We start from the raw sequence: 21,327 nt of genomic DNA on the forward strand, positions 1-21,327 counted from the left end.
ACCCCCGCGGGGTGGGGGCGGAAGCAGGAAGCGGCTGGAGGGCGCTCGGGGGCGGCGGCGGCGGCGCCATGGGGGCGGCGCTGGGGGTCTGCTCGCTGGCCAGCTGGGTGAGTGGCGGCGGGGGCGGTGGGTCTCACCCCTCCGGGGAGCAGCCCCGGCCCCGAGCGGGGCCTCCGCCGGCGCTCCGGGGCCGGTGACTCCCCCGGGGCCGGTGACTCCCCCGGGGCCGGTGACCCCAGTGACCGCCCTCCCTCGGTCTCTGGGCAGGAGCGTGGTCCCGCCGGCTCCGGGAGCGGCTCCAGCCCCTCGGGGCAGAGCGGGGGCCAGGCTGTAGATACCCTGCTTCTTCCCTGCCTGGCCGGGAGGCGGGGCCCTACCCTTCCCTGGCGGTGTGGGTGAGCGCGGCCGGGCCGGGCCCCCGGGCTGATAACGGCAGGGTGTTTACGGGGGTTTCCAAACCCCCCGCCCCGCCGCCATGCCGGCGGCCCGCCCGCGCTGCTGCCATAGCAACCGCCGAGCGCCCCCAGCGGCCCCCGGGACAGGACGGGATCAATCATTGGCTGCGCTGCCGGAGGAACCGCCCACCCGCTGAGGCTTTCAACCAATCAGCGTCCTTTTTCCATACGTCAGCGTCGCGCCGGAGGAGGCGGAGGAAGTGTTCGTAAACAACAGCTCCCCCTCGCCCGCCCCCGCCGCCCCTCCTGCCCGCGCGCGGCTCCATCCCGCCTTCCCATTGGCGGGCAGCCGCCTCAGCGCGCGCCGGCATGGCGGGGACAGCCAATGAGCGGCGGCGGTGCCGGACGGCGGCCGCCTGACCCCCGCGGGGTGGGGGCGGAAGCAGGAAGCGGCTGGAGGGCGCTCGGGGGCGGCGGCGGCGGCGCCATGGGGGCGGCGCTGGGGGTCTGCTCGCTGGCCAGCTGGGTGAGTGGCGGCGGGGGCGGTGGGTCTCACCCCTCCGGGGAGCAGCCCCGGCCCCGAGCGGGGCCTCCGCCGGCGCTCCGGGGCCGGTGACTCCCCCGGGGCCGGTGACTCCCCCGGGGCCGGTGACCCCAGTGACCGCCCTCCCTCGGTCTCTGGGCAGGAGCGTGGTCCCGCCGGCTCCGGGAGCGGCTCCAGCCCCTCGGGGCAGAGCGGGGGCCAGGCTGTAGATACCCTGCTTCTTCCCTGCCTGGCCGGGAGGCGGGGCCCTACCCTTCCCTGGCGGTGTGGGTGAGCGCGGCCGGGCCGGGCCCCCGGGCTGATAACGGCAGGTTGTTCACGGGTGTTTCCAAACCCGATATCAGCCAGAAATGGCGGTTACACTGCTCATCTCTGTGCTCCGGCAGGGAGCGGGGGTGTCTGTGATGGGGTTGGGGGTTTCCAGCCGCGAGGGGAATGCCCTCACTGTTCCGTCTGTCTGTCCTTCAGATTCCCTGTCTGTGCAGCGGTGCCTCCTGCTTACTGTGCCGGTGCTGTCCCAACAGCAAGAACTCAACAGTGACACGGCTTATCTATGCCTTCCTCCTCTTCCTCAGCACTGTTCTTGCCTGCATTATGCTGGCACCGGGGATGGAACAGCAGCTGAAAAAGGTAGGGAAGGAAAAGCCTCTTTCTACCTATTTGCAAAACTCATTTGTGCCAGTGACTGTTGGTTCTCTTTAGTGGGGAATGGATTACATGAGAGACAGAAATACCCAAATCTGCTTTGTCCCCTGAGTTAAGATACTGCATGTACCAAACAACTTCTAGCTGAAGTAGCAAATTCAGTGGACATACATTTTTAAGTACATGCCTGGTCTCTGAAGCCCCACCAGACCTGGAGGGGCCAGTCATTATCAGAGGCCTGCTGCTTTGGTATCTTAATCATCCTGGCTGCGTTTAGTGATGTCATGGGGATGGACGATAATGAGGTCTGTGCAGACTTGCTGAGCAATAAGGTATTTTGTTATCAGAACTCCCAGAAGAGAGCTGACTGAGAACCTTAACTGTTAAGAGTGCTTAAAGAATGGATTTGCAAATGCAGATGTAAACTCACAACTAAACGTGTCTTTGCTCAGATACCTGGATTTTGTGATGAAGGGCTTCATACTCGGATACCGCACATGAATGGCTTTGTCAGCTGTGATGTGTTTGTGGGATATAGAGCTGTGTATCGCATCAGCTTTGCCATGGCAGTGTTCTTCTTTATCCTCTCTCTGCTCATGATACAAGTGAAAACAAGTAACGATCCAAGAGCCTCGGTACACAATGGGTATGTGTGAGCCAGCTGTCTGGTCTTCCAGCTTGTTTCTTCTCTCACGTTTCTTTGCTGAACTCAGTGGTGAATTGTCTATGCATACATTGACAGCCACAGGTTTCTTTTCAACTAAATATCGAGGAACACTTTAGTCTCCTAAAAAGCTTTCTATTTATGTGATGTGTTCGATGTAGTGATAATGTTCTGAGGCTGGGTAACCAAAAGGGCTCTGTGCTCTGTGTTTCCACAGTGATGATGTATTTCAGCTCATTTATATCACCATCCTTGCACTGATTCTAGCACTCGTTGGGACATTCACTAGGCCAGTCTGACTCGGTAATCCAGCAGAAACTGGTTTCTGATTCACTGATTCAACTGGATTGATTCTGGGCTAGATGACTGAATTATCATAGAGCCATTTAATTTGAAAGGGACATTTGGAGATCATCTGATCCAACCCCCTGGTCAGAGCAGGACCAACGTGGAGTGGGTTATTCACAGTCTTTTCTAGTTGAAATTTAAATGTCTCAAAGGATGGGGATGCTTTGACCTCTCTGGGAAACCTGTGCAATTTTTTGCAATATCTAGTGGTAGTTTCTCTTTTTGCAGCTTGCAAAAAGAGAAAGAGAAAGAGTTTCTGTTTTTGCAGCTTGTCCTTTCACTGTGCACCTGCAGGAAGAGTCTGGTTTTGTTTTGTCACCTTTCTTTTAGGCAGTTGAAAGCAGCAATTGGATCTCCCTTTTCCCTTCTCTGAGCTGAACAGTGCAGAGTTAGCCTTCTTCCCTGGAAGGATGAGCTGCTAACTCACGTTCCATTTCTTGGAGCAAGAGCTTCTTTCAGCAAAGCTTTCTAGCTAGTCCTCCCCAACTCTGTCCTGTTGCATGGGGTTTTTCTGTCACAGGTGCAATGCTCTGTATTTGCCTTTGATGAACTCTGAGGTTTCTGTCAGTCCGTGTCTCCAATGTATTGCTTCACCCTCTCCCCCTGATTTGGTGAACATCGTTATCCATAATCCCACTGAACACAGTTATTTTTTTCTTTAAATTTTTGTTAGATCCTCATCTTTGTACAGCAAGCTGCTTGCAGATCAGGTAAAATATGAGCATTGTGTGCAAAGTAAGACCAATATTTTCTTTTATCTTCCTTTTAAAGGTTCTGGTTCTTCAAAATAGCTGCCATTGTGGGTATCATGGTTGGAGCATTTTACATTCCTGAAGGGCCCTTCACAAGAGGTACAGTGAATACATCATCATGGAATTGTGTGATAAACCTTTTCACAGACTTACCAGGCTATAGATGTGACAGTGAAAGTTATCTTCTAGAAGACACAGATTCTGTCCTACTTCATTAGAGTATCTTGGTTCATCCAGTATTTTGGTGACCAACTGAAGTTAGGGCAATAAGCAATCTCTTTTCAAGTGCAGAAGTGTCATGTATTAACAATTGGATACTCCGTGACACAGCGGGGACTGGGCTGAGTCTTCTGACACTCTTTGGATTAGAGGCAGCTCAGAACACTGCCAAATGGTTAAATGCTTCCCTAGAGTCTCTGAAAAATCTGTTCAAGAAAACTTTACTGTCTGGCCACATCACAGGAACTTGAAAGGGTGGTTGATCCTCAAAGAAATGTGGCGTGATGGTACTTTGTGTACTTATGTACACAAAGGTGTCTTGTGTTAGATCCTTCATTCTGGAAACGAGTTGGACTCAACATTCCCATGCTCAGCTTGACTAGCATAAGCTGCACCCTTCAGTAGCTGGGACATCTTGCACAATTCTGCAGGATGGAGGCCAAAGTGATTAACAGCATCTGCATTTCTAAATGGAGTTTCAGATTTTTTCATTATTTGTCTGCAGTATAATTAGGAGCTTTTTATTTTTATTAAACTAGGGCAGCATGGAAACGATGAAAGCTAACCCTGTTTTTCTTGCTCCCTTTTCTAGTTTGGTTTGGTATTGGTGTTTGTGGAGCTGTTATCTTCATTCTTATCCAGTTGGTGCTTCTTGTGGACTTTGCTCACTCCTGGAATGAGAGCTGGGTTAAGAGAATGGAGGAGGGAAATTCTAAATGTTGGTATGCAGGTACGAATCTTACCCAGTAAAGAAAGGATTTGTTTTTGCTGGCCAGTACTCTGCAGAATATCACTTATTAGTTTGCAAACATACCTAGAATTACACTCCACAGTCGCCTTGAGTCACTACTGTAAACATCTGGAATTAATAGCTGCTGTGTTGCTTTTTTTCCCCTCATTAAATGAAATGCACAATGTTTTAGGCTCGTGATTAGCAGATCCAACAGTCATAGTAAACACCACTTGCCTAATTTGCGGTGCGAGTGCAGAGACAGTTGCCTGCATCTCTTCAGCTCTGACTTGGCTTTGCTGCCTCCTCTCCTGAGGTCTTCAGGAAGTAGGTTATGTCAATGACAGTGGCTTCAGCACAACACAAAACATGCCTCAGCGCATGGTCCCGAGCTGACCACTAAATTACAAAGTGCTAATTGTTGTGGTCCTTTGCTCGTGAATGCTGCAACAGCATTTTGTAGCTTCTTATAAAGAACACAGCAGAATGGAAATGAAAATGGCTGTCCTCAGGCGTAGAAGGGCGAATGCAGGGCTTATAAATAGCCCATGAGAAGTGTGCACAAAGCATTCTCATTTTGACATCGTGGCTTGACATCAGTTAAACCAATTAAACTGCTGCTGAAAGGCAGGTCTTATTCCCCTGATGGCAGCATTGGCTTTCCTCTGAGCTACGCTGCTTAGTGAGCCAAAGCAGAAATTTAGCCTTGCCTAATAAAAATGCATTCTGCTAGTCTGGTTTTCTGAACTAGACTCCCAAGTGAGGAGGAGGGACTGTCTCATTACAGTGGTAGCTGGTCATTAAATCAACTTAGATGTACTGTTAAACTACACGCATATTCTAACAGTTAATTTTTTTCCCCTCCAGCTCTGCTGTCCTGTACAAGCTTGTTCTACGCCTTGTCACTGGTTTTTGTTGTGCTTTTCTGTATTTTCTACACGAAGCCTGATGACTGCACTGAGAACAAGTTCTTCATAGGCATTAATATCATCTTGTGCATCGCTGTCTCCATTGTTTCAGTCCTTCCAAAAGTTCAGGTATTATTTTTCTCTACCACTTTCTTCTGACATACAAAGCAGGGAAGGAAGAAAGATGTAGTACCAGTTCAGTCAGAGATACGAACTTTAAAATTTGGGTTTTGTAGCTATGCTAGCCTGGAACATTTGAAAAAAAAATAATCTTGCTTTGAAACCACTGCACTACGTAGTGACGTATTTCCTTAAGATAGGCTTTTTTTGGCTAACATAGTTTTGGACTTTGTTTCCATGTGGGGGACTGCTGGTGTGGTTTTAGTGGTGAAGGTTCTGGCAGAACAGAGAAACCCATTAGGGAAAAGCAAAATAAGCTGGGAATTTATTGGCTTAATAATGTGGCTTTGAAATTACAGTTAAGCGTGTTTTATATAAGAGGAAGCTTACATGTTACTTGATTCTGAACTGGTATTGCTCAAATAAATCACATGCTACATTTGTTTCTATGTAACTGTTTAGGAAGTTGGGATTAATTCAGTAAGAACCCAGAACTGAGTCCTGGGTGCAGAAAAACTGGATTTGGTTTGCTTATTACTTCTATTTTTCAGTTGTTCACTGCATAAATTGTATTACTGTAAGGATTTCCTTCCGGTCTTTTAAACATAGAACAAAGCCCAATGCATTTCTAAAAAATAAAGTTTTGCATGCTGGTAACTGTTGAATGTGTGGCATCAGGGTGAAACTATCCATAAACTACAGGTAAAACTTGCCCTTGGCAAGTTTTGACCTTGGCTTTGCTGTTTTGTCTTTGAACAGGAACATCACACTTACTCTGGCCTCCTCCAGTCCTCTGTGATCACGCTCTACACCATGTATCTCACTTGGTCAGCCATGTCCAATGAGCCTGGTAAGCAACTGGCTGTCTCAAGTAAGGTAGCTTGGTGTGAAAGCAGAAGCTGATGATGGGGCTCAGTTATTACAGATCGATGTGTGAGAATTTTATCTGTCTAGATAAGAGCGAGGCAGTAAGCTGATGTTACTGAAACCATCAAATTGCCTCTTTCCAGAACTAACCTGGTGTATTTGTGTGGGGAGGGTAGGAAACAGAGTCATGGCATTCCCACTTTTTTGTATTTATTACACTCTTGCCTCACAGGAAGGAAGACTATTCCATGCCATTGCTGGCTCTGGGAATCAAAGACATCACCAGTTAGAGGGAATGAAAAACTGCAAGCTTACTGTCAACTTCTCTCAACTAAATGCTGTAAAAGCTCATCTCTCTTTAATCTGCCTTGAAATCTCTTTCAGAACGAAGCTGTAACCCAAGTTTGCTGAACATCATTATCCAGATTACTGCACCCACAGTTGCTCCAGCAAATGCCACTGTGGTACCTGCTACTCCAGCTCCGCCCAAGTCCCTACAGTGGTGGGATGCCCAGAGTGTTGTTGGGTTGATTATCTTTGTCCTTTGCCTCTTGTATTCCAGGTAGGATCCGCACTGCTATCCAATGATATACAACTGGGATTTGTCTGTCTTTTTTTATCTTTTTTTTTTTAATCTGGGTCTAGTGAAAAATATCCCTGCATTTATTCATATCCAGGTGCTGTCTCAGCCCAAGCCTAAATACTGCTAATAAAACTGTGTTCTGTTTTGTGGCTGAGGAGAGGCTTTATTAGCCCAAATCAGATTACAGAACAAAATGTGTCACAAGACCTGGACTAGGAACACTGTTTAATTAGGTTAACAAAAGCTCAGATGAAAACAGATCTCTCTGAGGAGCTTCCTCATGTTTCCAGATGGATTTTAAAAATTCATATTTGCTAGTCCCAGACATTCATTGTGGGCTGTTGCTTGCTTTGTTAGCAAACATAGCTAACTGAAAAAGGAGTTTTTAACCATGTCTATCTTTTGGTTACACTTCAGCATTCGCTCTTCAAGTAACAGCCAGGTGAACAAGCTGACGCTGTCGGGGAGCGACAGTGCCTTCCTGGAGGAGCCGGTGGGAGCGGGCAGCGGGGCTGCGGAGGAAGGAGAAGTGCGCCGTGTCATGGATAACGAGAAGGAAGGGGTTCAGTACAACTACACCTTCTTTCACTTCATGCTCTGTCTCGCCTCTCTTTACATCATGATGACACTCACAAACTGGTACAGGTAAGAGTGAGACAAAGTGACGGGCTGTGTGTTCCATCCCGTGTTTCCAGGTGGACAGGAGACTCCTGCCAAGCTGGTTAGGGGGCTCTCCGTGTGCCAGTTGCATTATAGTTGTGCCTTCTCAATTTTGTGTGGCTAATTATGATGTAGAAAGGTAAAGCCAGCAACTGTAGTCCTAGTGGACTGCTTCCCAGCTGCAAGGGCAGAAAGGGCTATCCTTTGGAAAGGCAAGCAGCAGGAAGGATACGTATGAAATTGGTTTAAGGTGGTGTCCTGTGAAGTTTGTCAGAGGCCAGGCTAATATTACTGGCTCTTCTCCCTGAGAAGAATGTGCAGGGACAGCCAGACATGCCACTTGAATGGAAATATGACTTCCTAGATCTGTTGGGAGCACTTAAAACATTTCCTCTGCTGCTGAAGCTTATGACTGTTGTCCCTAGGACTGCTGTATTGTATAAATTAGCAAATGCAGTCACAGAACAGCAGCCCTCAGGAGTCTAATGCTGGCTACGTTTTCTTACCATCTTCCTGCAAAGGCTTTTCACTGCAGTGTCCCAAATGATTGAGACAGATTCATATGAGATGTAGCAAGGAACAGTGGAAGGTGTCTTCTGTATCTATTAATTGACTTCTTTACTTTTTTAGCCCTGATGCAGATTTTAAGACAATGACAAGCACCTGGCCAGCTGTGTGGATGAAGATAACCTCCAGCTGGCTTTGTCTCCTCCTCTATTTTTGGACCCTAGTGGCTCCCCTTGTCCTTACTAATAGGGACTTCAGTTAAATTGCTGCACCTGTCTGAGCTTACAAAAGTGGGGAGCTTTTTGCTGAAAGCCAAAATGTTCGTGTATTGCTGTAGTTAGTTTATGTTACTATCTTATGTTGATATTAACATGCAGGTGGCTAGAAAGTTGTGTATTGCATAATGCTTGGTGCAGGATCAAAAGTATCATCAGTTATCTTTTTATTTTAACCTTCAGTTATGGTTATTACTACATTTTTTAAATTCACTACAGCCGTGCTGTCAAAGCACAAGACACCTGTTCTGTCCAATAGCCACAACCTTTCTATTGAATAGAAGTAACATTTAGCTAAATATGAAGTAATATATTTTAAAGCACAATTATATTCAGCATAATGCACTAGTATGCTAAGGCTTCAGTTCCTGGAAGTCTAAGCCATGCTGCGTGACTTCTACATTCCACTGTAAAAGTTTATTTAAATTTATACTTACCTTCCTATGTTGTGGCAAACTCCCCCTTATTTCTTACCAAAGAAACACAACTTGGAGGTCAAAAATGTGGTTAACTCTAATGCTTTTTACGAACAAACTTGCCCTTTCTAAGAGGCAGCTTCTTTTTTTAGTGTGTTTGCCAAATATTGAGTGGTAAGTGTATGACTAGCTTCAACAACTTCATAATTACGGTGGACAAATAAAGCTTCTAATTGATTGCTTATAAAAATTATGATTATTATTGCACTGTAACTCATTTGAATAAAGTGGACTAACTACTGAAACTGTCCCAGCTCTCTTGAGAAGTGTTATTCTCCAATGCAAAATGCTACCTACAATGATTAAAATGCTGGTCAGCTGCTGCAGTGTCCAGTTGGATATGACTGGATGTAAAACCTTTTTCTTGAAGTTGCTCAGGTAGAGTTGTTCAAGTAAAAATTGGTTCTGCAGTAGAAAGCAACACTTTTTCTAACATAACATGTGGAACTAAGTATATGCCACTATTGACTTTTACAATAAAATACTCCAAGACATAACAAGGCAAACATATTTAAAATAACAAATTAGCAGCTGTTACAATGTGTTTAATCAACCAGTCATGCATCATAAAAGTACACATTTTGACCACTTCATTTTATAAAATGCAATATAAAAATAAATTTTGTCAAAATAAGATGTACACTTAACCACCCAACACCTCTAGGCCCACATAAAACAGAAGGCAAAATTATTAGCTTGACTAACACTATGATTAACTCATGCCAAAATGAGATTTAACAAAAACAATACTTGACCCAATTCCTGAAAATACCTCAGGGTTTGTAACACCCATTTGCAAAAGTATAAATTCAAGTACTTTTATGTACAGTATGCAGCTACCTTTTGTCCCACTTGATGCCAAAAGCCATGGCTGCCCAATGCAGTTCAACTGTCTTTCCTTATTTCATGTTGGATTTGGCAGGAGAGCTTATGCACTAGGCAAAGCATGTAAAAAAAACCTCTGGAAATAAAGTTATTATTTCAAGTGGGAAAAAACAAACAACCTGTAAGCTTTTCCTATCTCAACCTGCAGATAAGGAGACTCTATACTTAAAATGAGTGTTTATTTTCCAAATGCTGACAAGATAAATCTTGGAAACAAACCAATTTCTTTGCTAGTAAGTGCTAAAGCTCAAAGAGCACTCTCAGCTCAGTAGTCAGGCACATAGAAGACAGAGCTGTTCTTTCTCTAAGGTAAGTCAAGAACTGGTTACGGACCTGAAAAAGGGTAGAGATACAGCTCGAAAAAGTTGCAGCTCTGTCTTGAGTTCTAAAGCCAAGAAAGAGCAAATTAGAAGTAGCAGTTAGATGCTTGATGAAGGTAAGCCTGGCTTAGTTCAAGTATCCTGACATCAACTGCCCAGCAGCCAGCTTTAAGAAAAACAAGTTTCTGGAGGCATAACACAGGCTATTTTCAGCATTGATAACACAGCCTTATCTATTATGTTTAAATTATACTTAGTTTCAATCATTCTTAGTTTCTCTGCAAGCAGAGGAGAGAAGGGGAAGGAGGGATGAATCTACTTTGCCTACAATGTAAGGCATGCAAGAGAATATAAAAGCCTGAAAAAGGGTTTGGTTACTGTAGAGGTTCCTCAGCCTTTTCCTGAACATCACAAGATATTTTTTTCTTTTTGAAGTATCCTAAATTGCATTTTGAATATGCAGCTTCCTTCTCTAGTAGTTACATAAGGAGAGCAAAGTAGCTGTTCATGTAGGCTAACTTCAAACCCTGCAGCACAACTGAGGAAAGAGCATCAAATACCAGTTGTTCCTTCACCTCAGAAAAATGGTCCATCCTATTATTTTTTTTTTTACATTGTGTCTGGAATTAAGAGGCACTAAAACAATATAAACACCACTGTCTCTGTTCCAGCAATTAAAGGGCACAGGCAACCACTTACCTTTCTAAGTCCTGGTGCTGTGTGCTACTGTCTTGCTAGGTGGCACAAAAAACTGAATTAATCTCTGCAAAACACGCAGCATGTTCTGGTCAGAAATGAGGAGAAAATGGCTAGCAGTACTTTTACTTTATTTTAAGGAAATGAAAACGGTAGGGGTTTTTCCCCCCAGTGCTAAAGGTAATAGCTGCCAAAGAGGAAAACGAATTTCCTTATAAAGGTAGGAAAAATCAGATGCTTTCAGTGAGGAAAATTCATCTCTTCCCACCTTTAATCCAAAGCAGTTCAAGTGATGAGTTCCCTGCTCCCACAAATTCTGGACTGCCACCCAAAAAAACAGCTTCATGGTTTACCCCTTTTCAAAACCCAATCTCCTTTTATAAGGCTCCGATGACAGGTGTGGCATTTGCTACTCCCTAGTTCCAGAACAAGGGCTGCTGCCAGATCAGGAAGTCATTACGGTGGCAGGAGTCTCTTTTTGGCAACGCAATCGTGCTGTAGGGGGATTGAGAGGAAGACAGACAGTCAAAACAGAGTTTGGCACTTTGAAAAATGAATGTCTGAAATCCTCAAGATGCTTTAGTTTTATATTTATAGAAACATAACTGGTACCTATAATCCCACTTAGCACTAAATAAAGATTTCATCCAGAGAAAGTGCTCTAGAGATAAGTCTCCAATTAGAAGGGATGTTCTTTTTCTCCAAATAGCGGAATATTTCACTTTGAAATAACAGGGTGTGCTTTCCTGGTCCAAGTGAGGTTTCCCATCTCCACACTATTATAGTGCAGAAGAACATGTGCAAAGACTGTGCTGAAAGTTAAGTTCTAGTTCAAGACCACTAAAAAGGTTGAAGTTGGGGAGCGGGAGCAGCTTATTTAGACAAAGGTATCTTACCCTGATTTGACATCGGAGTCTGAATTCTGTCTCTAGACAAAGACCTAGAAGCACAGGCAATACAAGCTACAGGTAAATATTACAGAGATTATTAAAGTCTAACTTCATACAGGAACATGACAACCAAAGACAGAAGAGGTCAACAAAGTTGAAAACAAAGTTGTAACATTTCACAAAAAAAGCCAACAAGCATGGTGAACAAAGTGCTACAATGCCAGGAAATTCAAGAATGTGCTTTCAAGTAGCCTGTCTGCATTTGGTTTCGCAGAGTTAAACCCAAATTCTGCCTAAAGTAACAAGCTAAAGCAGCACCTTGCTGTCTCACAAGAAGTATTGCCTTCTATACATCATACGCCAACTGCTACAAGGCCTCCTTACAAATTCTATGTATGAGTTTGTTACCCAATTCCTCATCACACCCAGCTGAAGAAAAGAACAACTGACAATGCAGGAAGGTGGCTGACATAGCTTTTCCTTATTTGGTCCTGAACCTCATTATCTGAAGCTGTTCTCTAATCAAAAGCTTTTACTTCATCTGAAAAACTTCCTGTTTTCTCAAAATGAAGATTGCATCTGTTTATAATAAGCCTTGGCATAGATGTTACAGTGGTTAATCCAGCAGTTACAGTTCTTCCTACTGTGAGGAAGTTTCAGAAATTATCTCGATACTGATATTAATGGATAAGAAAGTTTTGCTCTATATTAATTAGAGACAAATATTCCTTGAGATAGTTCAGAAATGCCAACTCACAATCTGAACCAAGCAACAGAGGACAGGCCAAGTTAGACTTTTATGTTTCTAAGCAATCTTCACTGACATAACTACATTTTGCAACGTTCAAAAGCAATTTTCTTGTCTTGGATTACCGGGGTTTGCAGAAGGGGAAGGGAATGGATGGTCACAAGGCTAGTAAATCATTGTTGTCACTTTTCGTCTGTATGGGGAAAGGGTAAGAAACTATCAAGGTTAACATCCTGCAATATGTTATTTTGTCATTAGAAAGAATAGGCCAGTTTGCATCATTCACAGAGGCTGATAAGCCTCAAGTATTCTCCATAACTTGTGCTCTTTGCCTTTACCCTCCCCAAACTCTGCCCTGCCCCCATTGTGCCCTCTTCAGCTTCCTTTGGTTCTAGGGTGTAAAGTGCCTCAGCGGTCTGTTCCCAGCTGCAGGTTTAGGAGTAAGGCAGAGTTCACACCACCACCTATCAGAACAGATCTTGACCATGCTGGAAAACTTCCCTTCACTGGTTTTTTTTAATAACAGTAATAGAGCTGAGGTTTCATGCCTCGCAGAGAATCATCGCATTGCTTTTCGTCAGCGTCCCCACTCACTAGCATGTCATGGGGAGAGCTGTCACACGGGAGAACCAGCTGGGAGAAATCATGCAGGAGGTCCTCCTCGGAGGCCAGCAGCAGCTCGTTCCACGCGGAGATGTCCAGCTTCCCTGCAGTACCACCGTACTCTTCAGGAAGGATCACTGGAGGAATGTTTTGATGAAGGGAATTCAGATCACAGCCATGAAGAAAAAACTGAAGAAGCAAGCAAAAGGTAACTTTAACAGTGCATAGCAAACACTTCACAGCAAATTACTGAAACAGTCAGGTAACATGCTTATTTCGAGCTAAAGACCAAATTTTAGGAGTAATGACTTTATGTGCAAATGGCGGCATACAACACTGGGCAAGTGCAGCTAGACACACTGGTGAGAGAAGCCTTGAGAAGATCCAAGTCTAGTGCAGCTTAAATCCTAGGAAGAGAGCCTTCGCATTTGCCAGCCTGTGCTGAAGTTCCAAATTCAACTGTTCATTCATGGGATTGGAAGGATTTATCCTTGTGGAAAAAACATCATCTTTTGCAGCTACACCCAGTCCTATGGCGAGAACACTAGTGCCATGCAGGATGCTTGGCATAAGGGAGAAGTGCAAGGAAGGGGCAAAACAGATTTCATGTGACACCATCTCATAAACAAAGTGCTACTTGCCAAGATAATCCAACCCCAGGGATGGAATTAGCGTCCCAAACACATAGTATGTGTACTAAAGATCCATATTAACGTTCTGCCAATATTACACTCCTCAAAGCTTCTCTCTCATGAAGCATTTTCCCAACAAGCATCTTTTAAAAAGTAAAGCAGAAAAGACCAGTTAGATCAAGTAAAAGGCACCAACATTTTTCTAGCTGTGAGGTTTCTCAGCAGTTTTTACTTGCAGTGGGCATGCAAAGAACTTACAAACATTAGCATTAATGTTGAAACGACACAAATCCTTACCCGATTTGCTATCTTTTCCTTCAGAAAAGGCTTGATGATTGCAAAAATGCCTTTGAATATACGAGGTTCATTTATTATGTTAACAGCTTTTATTCGAATGGGGAATCCATCCTGAAGGGTAAAGAAGATTTTTATAATACAGTTTAAAAAAACATTTGCCATCTTCCTCTTTTTAAAATGTCCTGAGACTGACTGCCAGCACAACCCACTGGCTCCCAAACTTCCATCTGAGGTACCAACATAAACCAATACAGCAACAGAAACACACCTTGCAATATGAAATATAGTCTTAAGATGAGATCCGTGGGCATAAAAATAAAGCCAAGAGACATCGAGAAATGTATTTCTGTCAGTAAATCTTCATTTCTCATGAATGAGATCCTAAAGCCAAGAGACATTGATAAATCTATTTCTGTCAGTAAATCTTCATTTCTCATGTTGTTCTTCATCTCCCTTGACAAAGGCCCTTAGGTAATCACTGTCCTTTGAGTATTCCCAACCCTGATAAGGAGGCAGTTACAAAGTTATAGCCCTGGCTTCTGAGTAGTGTACCACACTCAGAGCAGGCTGGTTCTAACAATGTCCAACTACAAGATTTGGTGCCCAAGATACTCTAAAATGTGGTTTTATATAAGGAAGAAATCTACTGTCATTATTTTCCTGCCTTTCCAACTATTCTGTCATGCTAACTGCAAAGGACAAACAGGCTCTGCTGCCAACAGAACACAGTGTCTCCTGTACAACACAGTTTAAAACAAGTTATTATGTGATTTCTGCTGGAGAAATTTAGTTGCAGAAACATTTTTCCAAGGCAAAAATTCCTGATCAGCAATTAAGGCCTCATGTGCCACAGTTAACTTTCTTTCCCTTATAACCAGCTCTACACACAGAAAGGAAGCAGTTAATGCTTAGAGTGAAAAGCAGGTAACTGCAGGAGTATTTTTCTCCTTATGAAGCTCATCTCTGCAAGAGATGCAGCTCAGCAAGGCTGATGCAACAGTTATACCCCACCCATACCTTTAGATCCTTCATCAAGTTTAGCTTTTGTTTTGTGAGTAGTTTTCACTAAATAACAGCAGGAAACCCATCATTTTATTTGTGCAAATTAAGTATGGGTTCAGACAGTTAAATTTTGATCTGTGTGCATTTAAAGGAGTGAGTTTTTATATAGGCATTCATAAACTCACAAGTCTCACCTCTGTAAACTCCCCTGATTCCCCCTGTCCTCTCCCCAAGATACAACCAGCTCAGGCCAGAATAAAAGAGAATGAACCCATCCAAGAGAAATTTTCCTCCTCTCACTCCCCCAGATAGCCCACAAAACATCAACTAAAATCATCAGACCTTCCTGCTGCTTTGGCCAGGTTACTCCTCACTCCTTCCACCTTCCCATTTTGTACAACTCCACTTGTGCTCACGCCCTTGTTGCTCTCCAACATTTTCCTTCCAAACATCTAGTCAGATCCTCATCACTGTCTCTTTTGCTGCCCCCTATGCTGAAGAAGCCTCTCTCCTTTCAGGGAGCGGATGGAAATCCTCCTCAAGTGAGGAGGATTCAAAATTCCTCTCTGCAGAATTTTTGGAGCGGTACCTGCACTTGCACTCGCCCAGTGGTCAGACCTGCTCCATCTTGGCTGATGGGAAGCATTTAAGTCATGAGCCATTCCTCAGCATTCAGGCAAAGGGGTGTCTTATCTGTAACTGTAATTCACTGCTCGCTCGCGCTCTCTTTCTTACCACTACCAAGCAGAACCACTTTTTTTTCTGTTCCAACTCAAAGTTTGCACTTGTAATGCAAATTTAGTTTTAGGGATGCAAAAGTCAAAAAAAAGGCAAGTGAGGTAAGTTGGCAAGGGTCTGAGAAACTGTTTGGGCAGAGACGTGTTTTAACTCTGCTAGTAAAAGCCAAGATGCTTAACTTTCCAGTGAAACAGTCAAGAACTCTAGACACAGAAGCAGTCATTTACAATGCACAAGCTTATTTTCCCACCAGTTCAGGTCTTACCTGAAGAATTCCAATCACTTTTTTGGCTACAAAAGGACCAAAATGAGACGCCTTAGATAAGCTGACTCCTTTGTAGTCTGCCAGGATTACAATTCCATTCACCTGGGTCTCTTCGGACTGAATGAGTTTTTCTAACGTTAAGTATATGGCACGAATGTTCTCAGTAATCGGATAATTACTGGGTGTCCATCTGTCTGAGGTTACAAGACATGGATGGTAAGTCGGAGAGTAAATATAAGCTAACAATACACATTCCAAAAACTGATTTTCTATTTTCCTGGACTCTTTAAAAGTTAGTCTTTAATAGCCACAGTTCTAGTTGAGAGCAGCCTTTCTTAAGCAAGAGATAAATGGCAACTCATGTTCACTTCAAGGAGCAAAGGCAGTGGTTTTAAGAACCCCGTTCTCCACCCAGCACAGCTCATTAGAAGCAGTTTCAGCTCAGAAAGAAAGCAGGTAAATGGAAAGGAGGAGAATGAATGAAGAGAAATTTACAGCAAGCCTGGCAGCACCAAAAGCACAGGGAAGGCTCCGATTGTTTACACGGGAGTCAAAGCCACAGGCTCCTCTCTCCACTTATTGTCAAAGCAAATTACAAGCTTCTAACTGTAGGCCAGCAGCCCTGTTTCAATTTGAGTTACTACACATTAATTTTTCTTCAATCACCTAACATTTAATCAACCCACCTCACTGCATTTTTGTTTTGACATAACTGCAGTTATTGCTGACACAGGAAAAGGAACTGGTGTAACGTTGGCTAACGACAAACCTGTTCCTTCACAAGTTAACTTTTCCACTTTCAAAGGGAACCCACATACTCTGCGAAAGTAACCAGTGTTCACAGGAGAGCAGGAAACACATTTTTGGCCCACACACACCTCGAAGATGAAGAACAAAGACATTCATGTGTTTCAATACCTGGACGGATGCAGACGACATGGCGTCCCTCTGGGTCCAGGTGAGGCAGCACAGTGACAAAACCAGACTCCAGGACAGGCTTTATTGCGGACGGCTTCAAATTGTTGAAGACCTCAGGCCAGCTCCTCCTACAGGTGTGGTAGTTCACCAGAAGCTGAAGAGCTCGATCATAATCAAATTTCCTGGCTCTGAGGAATCTTAGCAAAAAAGCATCGTCCAGGCAGGTCCCCAGGGAGGGATAGTCTTTGCACACCATGTCTCGGAGTGCTTGCACATCACGGAGCCTCCATTCAGGTTTCTCTTGGAGCTCTTCCCTGGCTTTGGTAATGAGATCAGGAGACAGCGAGCAAACATACTTTGGCCGATCTGGCAAGAACTCGTTGTCTGATGGAGACCCCGCTGACGGACTTGTCCTGGTGCAGTCACTGTCTCCTGACATCATGCAGCAGGAATCTGTCAAAAACCAAGCACTACACGTGACAAACAATCCCATGCAGTAACAATCTTATTTATTATTTACATGTTTATTATGTCCTGTATCCCTCCATTTCCCTGGTGACAAGACAGCCCTTGCAAGAACCAGCACTGCAGCCAGAAGTACAGTTCAGACATTTTAATTCTCTTCCCAGGACTAGAAAGTGCCAGTTTCTCTAATCTTTTTATTCTGCATAGCAGGAAGAAAACAACCTTAGATGAAGCCTAACCAAATTAAAAAAAAAAAAAAAATTAAAATACAAAATTACAAAGCCTCATTACAAAATACAGAATTTAATTTGCCTTAACATTTATTTCCTCTGTCAAACCGGAAAACAAAGCAATGTAAACATATCCCCGTTAGGCAGGATTCTCACATTTGGTCAAATTACCACCCTCTTCTGAGAAACTCTCCTAGCTGAGCTCCGACAGCCAGGAGTTTTCATTAACTTCTCTGGCAAATACGTGTATCAATCAGTATGTCTGCCCAAGTGAACATTTTGAGCAATTCAGGAAGAGCAGCACTCAGGAATATAAGAAATGGTGGCAGTTCACAGAGCAGGTGGGAAAATTACAGACTCTTATGCCAGCACTGCATATGGCTATTAAGGTAGGCTTAATATGGTTTTCAGTGTGCTGCCAATCTCTCTCATCTAGGAGCTGAATTTCTAAATCCAGTAGCAAGTGGATAGAGTTGAGTGAAAAATTATAAAATTATGAGTCTGGTATACTTATCTCTCATCTAGGAGCTGGAATTTCTAAATCCAGTAACAAGTGGATAGAGTTGAGTGCAAAATTATAAAATTATGAGTCTGGTATACTTCCTGTAGCTTGACCTGGGACTGGAAGGGAAAAACATGCCTTTTTTTTCCTGAGCTATACCTATTCAGTCACTCACGACACACTATACCCCTCCTGGGTGTCAGACAGGAATCGCCTGTCAGAATAACACCTGTCCCACACAACTAGCTTTTCTCTTGCAGCTCAATTGCTTACTTCTACCACACCTTCCCCAGGCTCCTCAGGGAAAATCCCAGGGACGTGTTTCATCTTGCTACAGCCTGGGCTGTGCAGGACATGCACAGACAGGCTCCTGCAGAGGATCTGGCACCAGGGAGCAGCACTCCCTCCTCACCTTCCCCAGGGCAGCGGGCCCCAAATTCTCATTCTCTGCCCTGATGGCCTGAGCCCATGGGGATCAGAGAAGCCCACGAACCCTGCCAGTGCTCCAGGCACTGAACAGGACACAGGGGCAAAGAGGTCCCTCAGAACCCCTCAGTTCCAGCATTAGCCCCACACACAACCCACAGGACACACTATACCCCTCCTGGGTGTCAGACAGGAATCGCCTGTCAGAATAACACCTGTCCCACACAACTAGCTTTTCTCTTGCAGCTCAATTGCTTACTTCTACCACACCTTCCCCAGGCTCCTCAGGGAAAATCCCAGGGACGTGTTTCATCTTGCTACAGCCTGGGCTGTGCAGGACATGCACAGACAGGCTCCTGCAGAGGATCTGGCACCAGGGAGCAGCGCTCCCTCCTCACCTTCCCCAGGGCAGAGGGCCCCAAATCCTCAGCCTCTGCCCTGATGGCCTGAGCATCTGCCCATGGGGATCAGAGGAGCTCATGCGCCTGGCCAGGCACTGAACAGGGCATAGGGGCGAGGAAGCCCCTCAGTTCCAGCACTAGCCCCACACACAACCCACAGTCCCAGCATTAGCCCCCTGCACCACTACCCCAGCAGCATTAATCCCCACGCACCACCACCCCCCACAGCCCCTCAGCTCTGGCATTTCCAGCATTAGCCCCACACACAACCCACAGTCCCAGCATTAGCCCCCTGCACCACTACCCCAGCAGCATTAATCCCCACGCACCCCCACCCCCCACAGCCCCTCAGCTCTGGCATTAACCCCCCCATACACACACACACCTCTCCCAGCCCCTCAGCTCCAACGTTAACCCCTTAGACCCTCCACCACAGCCCCTCAGCTCTGACATCAACCCCACACAGCACTCCCTCAGCACCAGCATTACCCCCTTAGACTCCCCCTAGCCCCTCAGGTCCGACATTAACCTCCCACCCCCCCCCTCAGCTCCGACATTCCCCCCTTAGACACTCCCCAGCCCCTCAGCTCCGACATTAACCCCCCACCCACCCCCTCAGCTCCAGCATTAACCTCTCCCTCCAGTCTCTCAGCTCCGGCATTAACCTCACACCACCCCTCGGCTCCGGCACCTTCCACCCCACGACCCCCAGAGCACCACGCAGCCCCCCGCCACCAACACCCCAGGCCCGGCCCCGCCGCCGTACCGGAGCGCTCCCGCGCAGCAGTGCCGTCTCCAAGCAGCGGCGCCCCGGAACTACTGCGGCCGCTCGGAAATGACGTAGCCAGGGCGCACGCGCGGTGCGGGGCGCTGCGGGGCCGGCCCGGGGGCAGCCGCCCGGTCCCTTCCCCCGGTCACCCTCCCCTCGCCGGGCGAAATCGACCGAGAGGGTGCCGGTGTGTTCGGCCGTGGGCCGAAAATGCGGGTTTTCCCCTGTTTGTGGCGATAGGGTGTGAGGGAAGCAGGGTACCCCTTCGCGGGGGGCACTGCGGCCCTTGAATTGAACCCCGTCTCTTTCCGCAACGACGTTTCGTTCCCTCCAGCCGTGAGCCACAAGCATCCCTCTCCTCAACGTTTCGTTCCCTCCAGCCGTGAGCCACAAAGCCGCCCGGTCCCTTCCCCCGGTCACCCTCCCCTCGCCGGGCGAAATCGACCGAGAGGGTGCCGGTGTGTTCGGCCGTGGGCCGAAAATGCGGGTTTTCCCCTGTTTGTGGCGATAGGGTGTGAGGGAAGCAGGGTACCCCTTCGCGGGGGGCACTGCGGCCCTTGAATTGAACCCCGGCTCTTTCCGCAACGACGTTTCGTTCCCTCCAGCCGTGAGCCACAAAGGCTCAGTTCCGTATATTGAACCCCCCGGAGCTGACCTTCCAGAGCAGGAGTGCTCGGGTGGTGACCTGCCATGTCCTCGGGGCCTCTCCCTGCCAGGGCCTGGCCTGCCTTCCCCCATCGGGGCCCAAGCCGGTATCTGAGGCAGCAGCGACCTCCAGGGCTGCCAAGAGAGGAGGAAGGTGGCGGGCAATGAGGCCGCAGGACCATCTGCAGGCCCCGGAGCCTCCCCAGCCAGCGGAAAGCCAGAGCAAGGGCAGAATGCAATGCAATAGACAATCTCTGGAAGTGTCCTTCAGCCGTATTTTCTGTAAGCGTAGTTATCTGCAAGCTCTATTTGACCTAGAAATGTGTGTGGTACTCAGAAGGAACGTGATTAAATCTACAGTCTACTGGAAATCAATGGAGGCAGCAGAGAATACAGGAGAGCACGGAATTACCTGGTCAGAGCTAGGGTCCAGGCAAGTGCAGCTACCTCCTGTGTTGGGATGTTACTGGGGCTCCGGGCAATGAGGCCGCAGGACCATCTGCAGGCCCCGGAGCCTCCCCAGCCAGCGGAAAGCCAGAGCAAGGGCAGAATGCAATGCAATAGACAATCTCTGGAAGTGTCCTTCAGCCGTATTTTCTGTAAGCGTAGTTATCTGCAAGCTCTATTTGACCTAGAAATGTGTGTGGTACTCAGAAGGAACGTGATTAAATCTACAGTCTACTGGAAATCAATGGAGGCAGCAGAGAATACAGGAGAGCACGGAATTACCTGGTCAGAGCTAGGGTCCAGGCAAGTGCAGCTACCTCCTGTGTTGGGATGTTACTGGGGCTCCAGAGATGTGCTGGCTGCAGCCAGAATTGAAATGCCAACAGAGGTACTAAGCGCTAATACGTTTTTTCACCTTTTTTTTTTTTTCTATTGGTTTGGGTTTTGAGAGGATAGAAGCCCGCATCCTACAGGAGTTCAGATAGCAATGCCTGACCTCTCTGCATGGCATTTGTAATAAAAATTAAAAAGATGGTCACTCCAAAGCTTGCTGCATTAAAAAGAATTTAACAGGGAGTTCTGGGGCATGGGGGGAAGGACAGGTTTAACCCCCCTGATCTATGAACACAGAGTGAGATTGCAAAACGAGCTCAGCGTCCTGCTGGGGACTCTCCCCAGGCTGAGGACCCCTGTGAGCTCCGAAGGCTCTGCCCTTTCCTCTCAGCTGTAACCCGTGTTTTCAGCCAGGAGAGGGA

General features: G+C 46.3%; 2 protein-coding genes across 11 annotated transcripts; one reads left to right on the top strand and one right to left on the bottom strand.

The window, feature by feature from the left end:
* The first annotated feature begins 31 nt into the window (after positions 1-31).
* On the top strand, positions 32-8,941 carry SERINC3 (serine incorporator 3). Of its 2 annotated transcripts, XM_014943759.1 has the most exons (11): positions 40-59; positions 865-921; positions 1,408-1,569; positions 2,037-2,230; positions 3,368-3,447; positions 4,160-4,297; positions 5,165-5,334; positions 6,085-6,175; positions 6,577-6,754; positions 7,193-7,420; positions 8,066-8,941. In XM_014943759.1, exons 2-11 carry the CDS (start codon positions 883-885, stop codon positions 8,202-8,204), a joined length of 1,419 nt encoding a protein of 472 aa, XP_014799245.1. In that variant the 5' UTR covers positions 40-59; positions 865-882; the 3' UTR covers positions 8,205-8,941. The 2 variants fall into 2 exon arrangements, with proteins under 2 accessions (XP_014799246.1, XP_014799245.1); XM_014943760.1 differs by lacking the exon at positions 865-921 and having other exon boundaries at positions 32-107.
* A 246-nt stretch (positions 8,942-9,187) lies between these two features.
* TTPAL (tocopherol (alpha) transfer protein-like) lies at positions 9,188-19,523 on the bottom strand. 9 transcript variants are annotated; one of them, XM_014943767.1, is made up of 7 exons: positions 19,478-19,521; positions 16,688-17,140; positions 15,770-15,963; positions 13,765-13,875; positions 12,827-13,024; positions 11,491-11,534; positions 9,188-10,661 (listed from the first exon to the last, which is right to left on the bottom strand). In XM_014943767.1, the coding sequence occupies exons 2-6, from the start codon at positions 17,127-17,129 to the stop codon at positions 11,523-11,525; spliced, it is 957 nt and encodes a 318-aa protein (XP_014799253.1). In that variant the 5' UTR covers positions 17,130-17,140; positions 19,478-19,521; the 3' UTR covers positions 9,188-10,661; positions 11,491-11,522. The 9 variants fall into 9 exon arrangements, 6 of the variants coding, with proteins under 6 accessions (XP_014799253.1, XP_014799252.1, XP_014799249.1 ...); XM_014943766.1 differs by having other exon boundaries at positions 9,188-11,089; XR_001412252.1 differs by having other exon boundaries at positions 11,491-13,024.
* Between the last annotated feature and the right edge of the window lie 1,804 nt (positions 19,524-21,327).

This window comes from Calidris pugnax, unplaced genomic scaffold (assembly GCF_001431845.1).
Source record: "Calidris pugnax isolate Ruff unplaced genomic scaffold, ASM143184v1 scaffold118, whole genome shotgun sequence".
NCBI classification, from domain to species: Eukaryota; Metazoa; Chordata; class Aves; order Charadriiformes; family Scolopacidae; genus Calidris; species Calidris pugnax.

Coding starts and splice junctions, on each gene's coding strand:
- SERINC3 (XM_014943760.1), top strand. CDS start 69: ATGGGGGCGGCGCTGGGGGTCTGCTCGCTGGCCAGCTGG. Junction 4,298..5,164: donor TTCTAAATGTTGGTATGCAG/GTACGAATCTTA, acceptor TTTCCCCTCCAG/CTCTGCTGTCCTGTACAAGC. Junction 6,755..7,192: donor CTTTGCCTCTTGTATTCCAG/GTAGGATCCGCA, acceptor GTTACACTTCAG/CATTCGCTCTTCAAGTAACA.
- TTPAL (XM_014943762.1), bottom strand. CDS start 17,129: ATGATGTCAGGAGACAGTGACTGCACCAGGACAAGTCCGTCAGCGGGG. Junction 13,876..15,769: donor AAGTGATTGGAATTCTTCAG/GTAAGACCTGAA, acceptor TTTACCCTTCAG/GATGGATTCCCCATTCGAAT. Junction 13,025..13,764: donor AGGAAAAGATAGCAAATCGG/GTAAGGATTTGT, acceptor TTGCTTCTTCAG/TTTTTTCTTCATGGCTGTGA.